Source organism: Ascaphus truei, chromosome 1, assembly GCF_040206685.1.
Source record: "Ascaphus truei isolate aAscTru1 chromosome 1, aAscTru1.hap1, whole genome shotgun sequence".
NCBI lineage: Eukaryota > Metazoa > Chordata > Amphibia > Anura > Ascaphidae > Ascaphus > Ascaphus truei.
In genome coordinates this window covers 17292909-17307938 of record NC_134483.1, presented here as the reverse complement: position 1 = coordinate 17307938, position 15030 = coordinate 17292909, and the positions used below count along the sequence as shown (strand labels likewise).

Genomic DNA, 15030 nt, shown 5'->3' with positions numbered 1-15030 from the left:
TCTGTGTGTGTGTGTCTGTCTGTCTGTGTCTGTCTGTGTGTGTGTGTCTGTCTGTCTGTGTCTGTCTGTGTGTGTGTGTCTGTCTGTCTGTGTCTGTCTGTGTCTGTCTGTGTCTGTCTGTGTCTGTCTGTGTCTGTCTGTGTCTGTCTGTGTCTGTCTGTGTCTGTCTGTGTGTGTCTGTCTGTGTGTGTCTGTGTGTGTCTGTGTGTGTCTGTGTGTGTCTGTCTGTCTGTGTGTGTCTGTGTGTGTGTGTGTGTGTGTCTGTCTGTGTCTGTCTGTGTCTGTCTGTGTCTGTCTGTGTCTGTCTGTGTCTGTCTGTGTCTGTCTGTGTCTGTCTGTGTCTGTCTGTGTCTGTCTGTCTGTCTGTGTCTGTCTGTCTGTGTCTGTCTGTCTGTGTGTGTCTGTCTGTGTGTGTCTGTCTGTGTGTGTCTGTCTGTGTGTGTCTGTCTGTGTGTGTCTGTCTGTGTGTGTCTGTCTGTGTGTGTCTGTCTGTGTGTGTCTGTCTGTGTGTGTCTGTCTGTGTGTGTCTGTCTGTGTGTGTCTGTCTGTGTGTGTCTGTCTGTGTGTGTCTGTCTGTGTGTGTCTGTCTGTGTGTGTCTGTCTGTGTGTGTCTGTCTGTGTGTGTCTGTCTGTGTGTGTCTGTCTGTGTGTGTCTGTCTGTGTGTGTCTGTCTGTGTGTGTCTGTCTGTGTGTGTCTGTCTGTGTGTGTCTGTCTGTGTGTGTCTGTCTGTGTGTGTCTGTCTGTGTGTGTCTGTCTGTGTGTGTCTGTCTGTGTGTGTCTGTCTGTGTGTGTGTGTCTGTGTGTGTGTGTCTGTCTGTGTGTGTCTGTCTGTGTGTGTCTGTCTGTGTGTGTCTGTCTGTGTGTGTCTGTCTGTGTGTGTCTGTCTGTGTGTGTCTGTCTGTGTGTGTCTGTCTGTGTGTGTCTGTCTGTGTGTGTCTGTGTGTGTCTGTGTGTGTCTGTGTGTGTGTGTGTGTGTCTGTCTGTGTCTGTCTGTGTCTGTCTGTGTCTGTCTGTGTCTGTCTGTGTCTGTCTGTGTCTGTCTGTGTCTGTCTGTGTCTGTCTGTGTCTGTCTGTGTCTGTCTGTGTCTGTCTGTGTCTGTCTGTGTCTGTCTGTGTCTGTCTGTGTCTGTCTGTGTCTGTCTGTGTGTGTGTGTGTGTGTGTGTGTCTGTCTGTCTGTGTCTGTCTGTGTCTGTCTGTGTCTGTCTGTGTCTGTCTGTCTGTCTGTGTCTGTCTGTCTGTCTGTGTCTGTCTGTGTCTGTCTGTGTCTGTCTGTGTCTGTCTGTGTCTGTCTGTGTCTGTCTGTGTCTGTCTGTGTCTGTCTGTGTCTGTCTGTGTCTGTCTGTGTCTGTCTGTGTCTGTCTGTGTCTGTCTGTGTCTGTCTGTGTCTGTCTGTGTCTGTCTGTGTCTGTCTGTGTCTGTCTGTCTGTGTCTGTCTGTGTCTGTCTGTGTCTGTCTGTGTCTGTCTGTGTCTGTCTGTGTCTGTCTGTCTGTCTGTGTCTGTCTGTGTGTCTGTCTGTCTGTCTGTCTGTCTGTGTGTCTGTCTGTCTGTCTGTCTGTGTGTCTGTGTGTCTGTGTGTCTGTGTGTCTGTGTGTCTGTGTGTCTGTGTGTCTGTGTGTCTGTGTGTCTGTGTGTCTGTGTGTCTGTGTGTCTGTCTGTCTGTCTGTGTGTCTGTGTGTCTGTGTGTCTGTGTGTCTGTCTGTCTGTGTGTCTGTGTGTCTGTGTGTCTGTGTGTCTGTCTGTCTGTCTGTCTGTGTGTCTGTCTGTGTGTCTGTCTGTCTGTGTGTCTGTGTGTCTGTCTGTCTGTGTGTCTGTGTGTCTGTCTGTCTGTGTGTCTGTGTGTCTGTGTGTCTGTCTGTGTATCACATTACATTTCTGTACAACACAAATCCATCATATTTTCAATGAAAGGGTAATTTAATTGGCATAAAACAATTAGATCGATAAGTTAGGCCCATTGATCTTGGGTTTCCAGTTTTTCGGTCCCTTTTGTACTGTTCTATAATGCAGAGGTACAGATGTAGCCGGCGTTATCGCACCTGTTGGTCTCTCCCCTTTTTTTACACGGCTAATGCATTTAGAATGGTTGTGGCTGTGGCTGGCGCACCGTCTCCCCCGCTGCACCGCGGCAGCAATTACGGCTGCTACATCGGTATATGCACGTACACCAATCGCTTAGCATTGGAACCGAAATCATATTACCAGGTTTTGGGACAAACCCAGTAGAAAAATTCCACTGGAGATTAGAACTAATATTGTCCTCAGTTTTCGGCAGATTTAGGGGCTTATGCAGAGAGGATCTAAAAGGGAATTGCGCCATTTTCTGGCCAAAAAACTCGCCAGAAAACCTTTAACTCGGGAGAAAATGGCGCGTTTTTTAAAAACCGGCTGAAAAGTTTTCAGCAGAGTAAAAGTCGCCAAACAGGTGGCGAGAACCTGGAACTCGCCATACTATTATAGCGTGCGATTTCAGAAGGACCGAAGCACTGGAACGCACCATTCTGCCCAATAATATGGCGTGTTCCAGGTCGCCAGAAAAACTTGGAAATTTGACTAACATCTGCTAAAACAAGGTAAAGGCGCTTTCAGCATACGGCCATAATTTATGCCAATTCTTTGGCTATTTTATTGCCGTTTTCCCAGTACATCACGATCCTCTCTGCATAAGCCCCTTAGTGTTCCCGTTGCGTCCGGTCAGCGAGCAGTGGCGAGTACATCGTTTTTATACATTCTATCAAAATGTAGATGCTATATTACAGGTGGGCTGCCTCGCATGCTTAGGGCTCGTCCAGAGTGGTGCTGAGCGGGCGCGCGCGCTCACGGTAGACATGTTGCGACAATGCACGTGGCCTGCGTGAGAGGGCAGGCGTGCCTGCTCGGCGCTCAGCCGCTTGCCGAGCGAGCAAATTTGAATTTGCCGTTCGCAAGGGCGTCACGTGAGCGGTTCGCCCAATGAGGGCGAACCAGCTCCGTGACGAAGAGGCCGCGCCCCCAGACGCGCGCGCACCTAGCCGGCCAGGAAAAGCACGGCCGAGCAGGGCGCAGCGCGCTTCTACCCACCCTAGACGGGGCCTGAGGCTATGGCCCCTGTGTCGGCGCTGCACGAACGCCTGCCATGCTGGTGCGCGTGCAGCTGTGTTCCCCGGTCTGTGAAGAGCTGCAGGGGGAAAGACGGATGTCTTTAAATGTATTACATTTCCAAATCCTCTCACCCCTCACTCAGAGGTGAAATACTGCACTGTACCAGTTGTCATTTGGAAAAAGAGAGAGTCGGATTTGAAGAATGAGACTTTCTTTGGGACACACAATTGAGTGAGGATATCAGAAATACTTCCCCTCCCAAATCTCCGCTACGAAGTTGCAACTTGCCAGTGTTGGTCATTGTGACCTTTACTAGAGGTCAGCTGGAAGGTCGTGTCTCTCACCCCGTGTTTCGAATACAATATACAGATGTAACCAACATTACTGTAACCCAGGGGTGCTCAACTCCAGTGCTCAACATTCGAGCCCGTAGGCCTGTAATATCGTGCGCTACCGTGCGCACGTCAATTCCAATTGGCTGTGTTGGCCAGACATTTCTATACAGGGGGCGCGTGCGCGCACGGCCTTGAGCGGTGGCGCGGCAGACCAGGGAAATGACAATTAAATTGTATTTTCGCGCTGCCGCCACGCCGCAAACCAATCACAGCACGGCCTTACGCTGTGGCAGTCGCCCCCTAGCCGCGCGCGTCACTGCTTGCAGCCTACAAACTAAACGCGCCCGCACAGCAGCAAAACTGTAAGAGAAGCCTGAGCCACCTGTGCTGAAGCAGGGATAAAACTTAACCTGAGAATAGGTTAACAAAACCCCAGCAAGCTCTTTTTGGGAACCCCTGAGCCCCCACAAAATATATATGTATGTAAGTGTCAAAATGGAGAGCTAATGAGCGTGGCAAATGTAAACAACAGACAGAGAAGCCCAATGCTACATCCAACATGACAGAAATACACAGTAAAATACTTATATATTCTCCTGAAAAAGGGTCATTTAGTTTAACCCTTTGGCCAAAGCGTTGTCAGCCTGTGAGCCACGACAAGGCAGACACCTGTTCGCAAGTCCTAACACTACCAGATAAAATACTAATAAACCTTTATTAGGATTAAAATTCTCATTTACCTTTATTATGAGGGAGAAAGACCACATTGGATCTATATCCAGGGAAATGACAATTAAATTGAATTTTCGCGCTGCTGCCACGCCGCGGACCAATCACAGCGCGGCCTAACGCTGTGATGTCAGAGTCACGCCCCCTAACCACGCGCGTCACTGCGTGCAGCCTACAAACTAAACGTGCACGCCACGTGCAACGCCGGTCGCGCGCGCACACAGCAGCAACTATAAAAGAAGCCTGAGCCACCTGTGCTGAAGCAGGGATAAAACTTAACCTGTTGGGGGGGGGGGGGCGGGGGGAAGGGGGCGGAGCAGGTCTTGAGGCCTGGAGTTGAGCACCCCTGGTATAATGGTTACTTACCTTTCAATCCTACGTGCAACGCGTCCCGTTTATATAACCTTGTGTGCGGTTTGCAAAGTGCTTTCAGCTGCACAGAGGGGCGAGGAAACCCTCCCACACATTCAGGGGTACAGCAATTTGGGGAATTTTTTTTTTTTTTTTTACTTTCCCCCAAAAAACCCTGAAACCGGCAGCTTCCTGAGGGTAAGGAGGCCACTGTGGAAATTAGGTAACAGGACCAACGATGCAAATATGGGGGCGGAATAATCGAAAAGATTGGCCCATTAAATCAGCAAAGTGAAGCCGTGCCCGCGATACGTTTCAGGGGTTACACCCGGGGGTCCGATGCCCTTTGTACCCAGATCTGTCGCCTACGGCCTTTTAAAGCTGCAGTTCAGTCTTTTTTTATTTTTTATTTATTTTTTCACTTCAATAGCTTCATGTGGGCAATCTCTAATTACCTAAAGAACTGCATAGCTGCCGGTCAATTCGTTCTCCGTCTATTGATCGGCAAAGTTTGGCGACATCTTTAAATATGGGGAATGTAAATCGTTGCTATAGGAACAAGCATGCTTGTTAAAATAGAATACAAGAAAATTGGTCTTTCAAAGTTGTTGTTTTTTTAAAACAGAAAATGCTAAAAGTATTTTTTCTTACTACAGAACTGATTTATTAAAAAAAAAAAACACACATGCAGGATATTGACTGAACTGCAGCTTTAAATCATGGTTGTAACTTTCTTATATAAACATGGTGGGCAGAGACCGGGCGAGGAGGGGTGTGAGATCCCGTGGCTGCTCCTTTGTCTTGTGTTTGCACAACCCGTGGCCTCCTTATCTTTACGGGCTCTCCCATAAGGACCGGGTGGGAAGAAGGGGAAAGAAAACATTTCACAGACAAACACTTCCCTGTTCAGATACCGCCAAGAAATGTATTTCCTAAATAATGTAAAAGCATCCAAATCTTCGCTTTTAGCACAGTTAGACTTGTTAAGGGAAGCCAACTCCTTTTACATTCTTTACAACAAAAAAAAGGCTGTTTTCTGGCTGACTAGCTCCTCCGTATAAGTATAATTTAGCTGGATATTTGTGCAACCCGTATTTACGGAGACGTGTATGCAGCGGCGCGTGAAACCTTGCAGCGCACAGCAGCGCGTGAAACCTTGCAGCGCACAGCAGCGCATGAAACCTTGCAGCGCACAGCAGCGCGTGAAACCTTGCAGCGCACAGCAGCGCGTGAAACCTTGCAGCGCACAGCAGCGCGTGAAACCTTGCAGCGCACAGCAGCGCGTGAAACCTTGCAGCGCACAGCAGCGCAGGGCTGCATCCAGACCCCAAATAATCATGTCCTCATTCTAGAATCAAAAGCAACTTTTAAGGGATAATTCTACATCTCTGGCCACCAACAGGACAGGTTTTAAAGATAGCCCTGATTCAGCACAGGTGGCTCAATCAAAGACTGAGCCACCTGTGTTGAAAAGCCACCTGTGCAGCATCTTCGACGGAGCCACTGATTGAACCACCTGTGCTGAAGCAGGAATATCCTGAAAACCTGACCTGTAATGGCCCTTGAGTACTGGTGTTGGCCGCCCCTTGTTCGGGCTTTGGCAGGTACAGAATAAGGCCCTCAGGGCGCTCGATGTGAGCAGTGTTACCCAGTATCACTAGATATTGCAACAGTTTCATGGGAGAGGGGGCGGGGTAGTTCTGAACTTGGATGTAAATTTACCCAAAAGGGGCAAAATGGTCCAATGATCCTTCACTTTGTTATTTTTACTCACAGACGCTTCCCAAGATTAATCAACGAAACTTTCTTACACCTGGCACGGGATAATCAGAGGTTTGTATCCCCCCCTGGCACGGGATAATCAGAGGTTTGTATCCCCCTCCTGGCACGGGATAATCAGAGGTTTGTATCCCCCCCTGGCACGGGATAATCAGAGGTTTGTATCCCCCTCCTGGCACGGGATAATCAGAGGTTTGTATCCCCCCCTGGCACGGGATAATCAGAGGTCTGTATCCCCCCCTGGCACGGGATAATCAGAGGTTTGTATCCCCCCCTGGCACGGGATAATCAGAGGTTTGCCCCCTCCTGGCACGGGATAATCAGAGGTTTGTATCCCCCCCTGGCACGGGATAATCAGAGGTTTGTATCCCCCCCTGGCACGGGATAATCAGAGGTTTGTATCCTCCCCTGGCACGGGATAATCAGAGGTTTGTATCCCCCCCTGGCACGGGATAATCAGAGGTTTGCCCCCTCCTGGTACGGGATAATCAGAGGTTTGCCCCCCCCCCCCCCCCCGGCACGGGATAATCAGAGGTTTGCACCCCCCTGGTACGGGATAATCAGAGGTTTGCCCCCCCCCCCCCCGGCACGGGATAATCAGAGGTTTGCACCCCCCTGGTACGGGATAATCAGAGGTTTGCCCCCCCCCGGCACGGGATAATCAGAGGTTTGCACCCCCCCGGCACGGGATAATCAGAGGTTTGCCCCCCCCCCCCGGCACGGGATAATCAGAGGTTTGCCCCCCCCCCCCCCCGGCACGGGATAATCAGAGGTTTGCAACCCCCCCCCCCCCCCTGGTACGGGATAATCAGAGGTTTGCCCCCCCCCCCCCTGGTACGGGATAACCAGAGGTTTGCCCCCCCCCCCCTCCCTGGCACGGGATAATCAGAGGTTTGCACCCCCCCCTGGCACGGGATAATCAGAGGTTTGCACCCCCCCCTGGCACGGGATAATCAGAGGTTTGCATCCCCCCCTGGCACGGGATAATCAGAGGTTTGTATCCCCCCCTGGCACGGGATAATCAGAGGTTTGTATCCCCCCCTGGCACGGGATAATCAGAGGTTTGCCCCCTCCTGGCACGGGATAATCAGAGGTTTGTATCCCCCCCTGGCACGGGATAATCAGAGGTTTGTATCCCCCCCTGGCACGGGATAATCAGAGGTTTGTATCCCCCCCTGGCACGGGATAATCAGAGGTTTGTATCCCCCCCTGGCACGGGATAATCAGAGGTTTGCCCCCTCCTGGTACGGGATAATCAGAGGTTTGCCCCCCCCCCCCGGCACGGGATAATCAGAGGTTTGCACCCCCCTGGTAAGGGATAATCAGAGGTTTGCCCCCCCCCGGCACGGGATAATCAGAGGTTTGCACCCCCCCGGCACGGGATAATCAGAGGTTTGCCCCCCCCCCCCGGCACGGGATAATCAGAGGTTTGCCCCCCCCCCCGGCACGGGATAATCAGAGGTTTGCAACCCCCCCCCCCCCTGGTACGGGATAATCAGAGGTTTGCCCCCCCCCCCCCCTGGTACGGGATAACCAGAGGTTTGCCCCCCCCTGGTACGGGATAACCAGAGGTTTGCCCCCCCCCCCCCCTCCCTGGCACGGGATAATCAGAAGTTTGCACCCCCCCCCTGGCACGGGATAATCAGAGGTTTGCACCCCCCCCTGGCACGGGATAATCAGAGGTTTGTATCCCCCCCTGGCACGGGATAATCAGAGGTTTGTATCCCCCCCTGGCACGGGATAATCAGAGGTTTGTATCCCCCCCTGGCACGGGATAATCAGAGGTTTGCCCCCTCCTGGCACGGGATAATCAGAGGTTTGTATCCCCCCCTGGCACGGGATAATCAGAGGTTTGTATCCCCCCCTGGCACGGGATAATCAGAGGTTTGTATCCCCCCCTGGCACGGGATAATCAGAGGTTTGTATCCCCCCCTGGCACGGGATAATCAGAGGTTTGCCCCCCCCCCCCCCCCCGGCACGGGATAATCAGAGGTTTGCACCCCCCCGGCACGGGATAATCAGAGGTTTGCACCCCCCCGGCACGGGATAATCAGAGGTTTGTATCCCCCCCTGGCACGGGATAATCAGAGGTTTGCCCCCTCCTGGCACGGGATAATCAGAGGTTTGTATCCCCCCCTGGCACGGGATAATCAGAGGTTTGTATCCCCCCCTGGCACGGGATAATCAGAGGTTTGTATCCCCCCCTGGCACGGGATAATCAGAGGTTTGTATCCCCCCCTGGCACGGGATAATCAGAGGTTTGCCCCCCCCCCCCCCCCCCGGCACGGGATAATCAGAGGTTTGCCCCCCCCCGGCACGGGATAATCAGAGGTTTGCACCCCCCCGGCACGGGATAATCAGAGGTTTGCCCCCCCCCCCCGGCACGGGATAATCAGAGGTTTGCCCCCCCCCCCGGCACGGGATAATCAGAGGTTTGCAACCCCCCCCCCCCCCCCTGGTACGGGATAATCAGAGGTTTGCCCCCCCCCCCCTGGTACGGGATAACCAGAGGTTTGCCCCCCCCTGGTACGGGATAACCAGAGGTTTGCCCCCCCCCCCCCCTCCCTGGCACGGGATAATCAGAGGTTTGCACCCCCCCCTGGCACGGGATAATCAGAGGTTTGCACCCCCCCCGGCACGGGATAATCAGAGGTTTGCACCCCCCTGGCACGGGATAATCAGAGGTTTGCACCCCCCTGGCACGGGATAATCAGAGGTTTGCACCCCCCTGGCACGGGATAATCAGAGGTTGCCCTCCCCCCCCCCGGCACGGGATAATCAGAGGTTTGCACCCCCCTGGTACGGGATAATCAGAGGTTTGCAACCCCCCCCCCCCCCCCTGGCACGGGATAATCAGAGGTTTGCACCCCCCCCCCCCCTGGCACGGGATAATCAGAGGATTGCCCCCCCCTGGCACGGGATAATCAGAGGTTTGCACCCCCCTGGCACGGGATAATCAGAGGTTGCCCTCCCCCCCCCCGGCACGGGATAATCAGAGGTTTGCCCCCCCCTGGTATGGGATAATCAGAGGTTTGCAACCCCCCCCCCTGGCACGGGATAATCAGAGGTTTGCACCCCCCCCCCCTGGCACGGGATAATCAGAGGTTTGCCCCCCCCTGGCACGGGATAATCAGAGGTTTGCCCCCCCCGGAACAGGATAATCAGAGGTTTGCACCCCCCCCCCCTCTGGCACGGGATAATCAGAGGTTTGCCCCCCCCCCCTGGCACAGGATAATCAGAGGTTTGCCCCCCCCCCCCTGGCACAGGATAATCAGAGGTTTGCCCCCCCCTGGCACGGGATAATCAGAGGTTTGCCCCCCCCCTGGCACAGGATAATCAGAGGTTTGCCCCCCCCTGGCACGGGATAATCAGAGGTTTGCCCCCCCCCTGGCACAGGATAATCAGAGGTTTGCCCCCCCCTGGCACGGGATAATCAGAGGTTTGCCCCCCCCCCCCCCTGGCACGGGATAATCAGAGGTTTGCACCCCCCTGGCACGGGATAATCAGAGGTTTACACCCCCCTGGCACGGGATAATCAGAGGTTTGCCCCCCCCCCTGGCACGGGATAATCAGAGGTTTACACCCCCCTGGAACAGGATAATCAGAGGTTTGCACCCCCCCCCCCCCCTCTAGCACGGGATAATCAGAGACAACAAATACATCATTTGATGTATTCCATTATACACCCGCACAGCAAATACTGAGCCACTTGTGAGAATACACACGCCTCAGGTGTGCAACCCTGCCGGTCCCCATTATCTCTGGGCATACAGGTGTAGCCGACCTTGCGGTTGTCGGTGCCGAGACTGAAGCTCTCAACTGCCAAAAAGTGTAAGGACGGCTACATCTGTACAACGCTTCCACTGCAGCCGGGGATTCTGGGTAATGAGCACGCAATTTAGCCCAGTGTCCCCCAAGCAACGATCAAAGCCTCTCTTATGGAGACGGTCTGCCACAAGAACGTAACTACATGCAGCCGGCACCGAGGCGTTCTACGCCTGTAGTGTGCGCGTCAGGTAACAGCTCCCTAACTCCTCCTTATACTGCACCACTTCCAAATCGCAAGCTCGTGCCGACACGGCAAAACTGCAGCAATCTGGCACACACCTTTCAACAATAAAAAAATAAACACCAACAAGCGATTGGAGGGACATGATACATTTAATGTAACCCTGGTGTTTTAGGAATGCCCGTTTCAGGAGCACACAGATCCCTGCAGCAGGCGACATTAAAATCCAGCACTGAAAAAAGTATAATTACGGTGTATTCTGCCGGAAAACGCACTGTTAGACCCATGGCTGGGAACGATGGCTCCTATTAGACGATGGAAGTGTAAGAAGGTTTCTGAAGAACGCTGGTTCACTAAAGACAATAGGTGTTAAGAAATGATAGGTTCCTCTAGGGACGGCCACGCCCCTGTGACAGTGGAGATATGAACCCATCCAATGCAAAAACAGGTCACTGATACATAGGTTCCATTAGGGTAGAAGATGTGGCTTTGTCCTTGGCTACTGGCCACCACCTTGGAGTCATTAGACATTCCATCTCTCAGTTCGAGGCTCCACAGTTCTGACCAGGCCCTCCCCCATGATCTCAAAGTCTTCCACAATGGCCTCCACATTGGGAACCATTAAGGACTCGTTGCTGTTGCCGTCCATCCATCTTCCTTTCACGTTGGTCGTCTGCAAAAACAAACAAACGTGTAAACACAAGGTAAGGTGCAATACTTAACCCTTTTGTGGTCAGTTACCCTGTTATTTCCCATCAATAAGTCTCAGCGTCACGAGAATGTACAGTCATGGGTGTAATGACGAGGACCAAGATGAGAGCAGAAGATATTTATTATCTGCTCAATCTGAAGATAATTACTGCACAAGCAAGGCTTTCATAACCTTACTAACGTGTTAAATTAAGCTTATAACCTGCTCCACCCTGTGCAGGCTTTATTACAGATTATGACATGTTTAACAGTGTGAAGATTTGGAATCCAAGACGCTTCCTTCAGTATTAAGCCATGAAAAAGAAAAAAAAAGAAGCTTCACAGCCAGGGGAAGCAGGACGGAAAGTGTCAAATATAGCTCATCTATAACAAAGATGTACATAAGGATTACGCCAGCAGAAGGAAAATGCTGCACTGCATTATATTAGAGTCTACTGTATAAATACACAGCTGCAAGTCCCATGCTGCTTTGTGCTATAATCCTCGGTCTTTCCTCTGCAGTATTCATGGCTGTTAGTGTGTGGATGGTGAGAATTAACCAACTCCAGAACACCTACATGCCAAATGGATGTTGTATGGTGAACGTGCTGCTTCCAGCCCATATTAATAAGAAACAAGCCAGGTATTTTCAATGTTGGGTGAGGGATCTTGAATGTGCTGTTGCACCTGAGTGACTTGTGATTAGAGGTTATGCAAGCTACGCAGGATAGGTACATAAAACCCTACTGTTTAGGGTAAGGAAGGGGTGAATATTCCTGCTGATGGGTAGAGTTGGAGTATTATGTGCAGTGGGGCAAGCAGCTGAAAATACTAATAATAATAGCTGCAGGGGAAGCAACAGGAGGGGTACAGTCAATGCTGCCATCATGGGAGAGGGCGAGAGAGAGACACTGGGTGAGAAAGAGAGAGAGAGAGAGAGAGAGAGAGAGAGAGAGAAAGAGAGAGAGAGAGACACGGGGGGAGAAAGAGAGAGAGACACGGGGGAGAAAGAGAGAGAGAGACACGGGGGGAGAAAGAGAGAGACAGGGGGAGAAAGAGAGAGACGGGGAGAAAGAGAGAGAGACGGGGAGAGAGACACGGGGGAGAGAGAGAGAGACACGGGGGAGAGAGAGAGAGACACGGGGGAGAGAGAGAGAGACACGGGGGAGAGAGAGAGAGACACGGGGGAGAGAGAGAGAGACACGGGGGAGAGAGAGAGAGACACGGGGGAGAGAGAGAGAGACACGGGGGAGAGAGAGAGACACGGGGGAGAGAGAGAGAGACACGGGGGAGAGAGAGAAAGAGAGAGGGGAGGGAGAGGAGGAGAGAGGGGGGGAGAGACGGGGAGTGGGAGTGACGGGGGGAAGCGGGAGTGACGGGGGAAGCGGGAGTGACGGGGGGAGCGGGAGTGACGGGGGGAGCGGGAGTGACGGGGGGAGCGGGAGTGACGGGGGGAGCGGGAGTGACGGGGGGAGCGCGAAATACAAGGGAGCAAAACAAACAAAAAAATATATAGAACAGGCTGGGGGAGCTGGGGAGCACTGGGGGAGCTGGGGAGCACTGGGGGAACTGAGGAGCAGCTGCAGAGCTGATGGACACAAACTTGCACGTCTTATTTTTCAATCAATCACACAAAATTTCGGCCACTAGAATTGCACGAGAGGGAGGAACAGAAAGACCGTGTTATATGCTACAATATGGTATGAGAAGCCAAGTACATGGGAGAGATTAGAAAGGTAACGTGTTCCCTATATTTGTCCCCAGCCCAAATATCAACACAAACAGCAGCGAAGAATGGATACTCACTTTAAAAGACTGCGGTTCAAAGCTCGAGGGTTTCCAGAGAACGCCAATCACTTCCCCGCCGTGCGAGTCGTAGAAAAATAGGGCAAATTCCCCAAAGGCCTCCTGCAATAAAAATGTGAAGTTTAAATTACATCCCAGCGATGTATTGTATTACGCGTGGCACAGCGCGGGCAGCGGCGGACATGGAGGTGCGTTCCAATGCACCAGGGAGCGGTCTGCTTAACGGCACAAAAAGAAGAGACTTGTTCGGTAACGCAAAACCACCGCGCGGATCCCTTGTAACATCAGCAGTGATAGATCCTTAAATAAAAATGGCACAATGCTAATGCGTCTCTATCCTAAATGCAGACACGTTTCGTGGTAATCGATAACCCGCAGAGTATGCATAAGGATGGGGGATGTGAAGATGATGATAATAATAGCATGTTCTTGTATAGCGCTGCTAGTTTTACGTCACGCTTTACAGAGACATTTTGCCAGCACAGTCCCTGCCCCGTGGAGCTTACAATCTATGTTTTTTTGGTGCCTACGTCACAGGGAGATAAAGTGACTTGCCCAAGGTCACAAGGAGCCAACACCGGGAATTGAACCAGGTTCCCCTGCTCCAAACTCAGAGTCTTAAATCAGTGAGCTGCTCCTTCTCCCTTTTCTCCATCTCAAAATCAAGATTTGCTCAGTATTGTATTCACTACAGACCACAGTCACTGTAGAAGCAGCCCCCTGCCTGCAGCTGTGCAGTGACAGATAATACGCTTGCAGGGGGATAGCAGCATACCTGTAAAAAGTGTCACATTGTAAGTGGCATACACTATGGAGCTAGAGTTGAACAGAAGAGGAACGGCAAGAAGAGGACGACTGCACAAACATTGCCCTGGGATGCAGAAAATGCCACGTATGCTAAACGTTATGATCTATGCCCGTGAAAGTGCCTCTTCATCACTTCTTTACAAGACTGTGGTGTAGGGTCACAGCTCTAAATAGCTATAATGTTACGGACTGCAGTCCTCTTCATTACCGGGACCTCCCTTAAACCTCTCCCTCTTTCCCAGTTAAATGCCTCTTCTCCTCGGGGCTCAGGCCGTGTAATCGCACACCCGGCCTCGCTCCAACGCTTTACATTACCTACTGAATGCTGGAGGCGAGAAACACAGCCCACCTGACACCAATAAATCACACTGCTATTGCCAACCTCATTGCTATGCAGGCCACAAACAACTGTTTACATTTCTATTCCTTTTATTACTATCGTTAACAGGCGATACCGAATTAACCCCAGGCCCTCCCACTGCCACACCACAGAGAATGTCCCCCATAATTCCCAAAAGTGCCATCATATAAATAATCGTGGCTTGGTACCCAAACTGGTTTTGCTACGGGCCATGGAGCTTCTTGTATAAAGCCTCAAGTCATACCGGTAGCTCCCACTAAAACATGGCTAATTCCCCAATGTCTGGATACATCCATTCCTATTCAAGGCTTCGCTATCTTTAGAAAGGATCGGCTGAAGAGAGCTGAAGGGCTTTACAGATGTAGCAATATTTACTGTCCCCAGCTCCGCGGTCGGGAAAAAAAAAAAAAGCAAATGGCCGCCATCGTGTTGCAGGGGGTCCATGCTTCTGGATCAGAACCCCGGCAGCATGAAACTGCCCAGGCCGTGATCTTTGCGGTCTTGCAACATCTATCTGAATTTTAGGTGGACGATTCCTTGAAATGGTGTATTGCTAAATGACCCCTGTAACCTCGTTGAAAAATGTAGTTGCCAAGATGTGCCTCCCAATTTCTAACCTCTCACCCCCAAGGCGCCGCTACCGTCCCCATCCGATAGCTCTAATTTTCATGGGGACATTTCTTCCCTGAATACAAACAGTGGTTTATTGGTTCTCGGCGACATTAACCTCAATTCGGCTTGAGCCTAAAAACAACAAAATCTGAGCACAATTCACTAAATTTAACCCGACTCGTTTATCAACCTCCTACTGGATCAAATAGAACATCTCGTACCCACTCACTGACAGATTGGATCTCATCATCCGGTCCCCACAGAACCCAAACCTCCGGTACTTTGCCCGACATGTTCAGGGATCATGCGACAGTCCTATTCGCTAGGACATTTCAAATACACTAATAGGGCAGCTGGTTCTTGTTGACCTTACCAACTGCCCTCGGCTGAGAATCGATTTGATACCAGAACCCTGATTTTGCACTTGAATATTTCCAGTCAAAATTCCTTAAAAAAAAAAAAAAAAAAAA

At 51.6% G+C, this 15030-nt stretch overlaps 1 protein-coding gene across 2 annotated transcripts in view; it reads right to left on the bottom strand.

Annotated features, from left to right (window-relative positions):
* Positions 1-10417: 10417 nt before the first annotated feature.
* The window catches only part of NOL6 (nucleolar protein 6), a 104135-nt gene continuing 99522 nt past the window's right edge, over positions 10418-15030 (bottom strand). For both annotated transcript variants that reach the window (XM_075583282.1, XM_075583222.1), the window contains exons 25-26: positions 12781-12882; positions 10418-10957 (exon numbers count right to left, since the gene is read on the bottom strand). In XM_075583282.1, the coding sequence (XP_075439397.1) occupies positions 10808-10957; positions 12781-12882 (252 nt within the window). In that variant the 3' untranslated portion in view covers positions 10418-10807. The remainder of the gene's footprint in view (positions 10958-12780; positions 12883-15030) is intronic.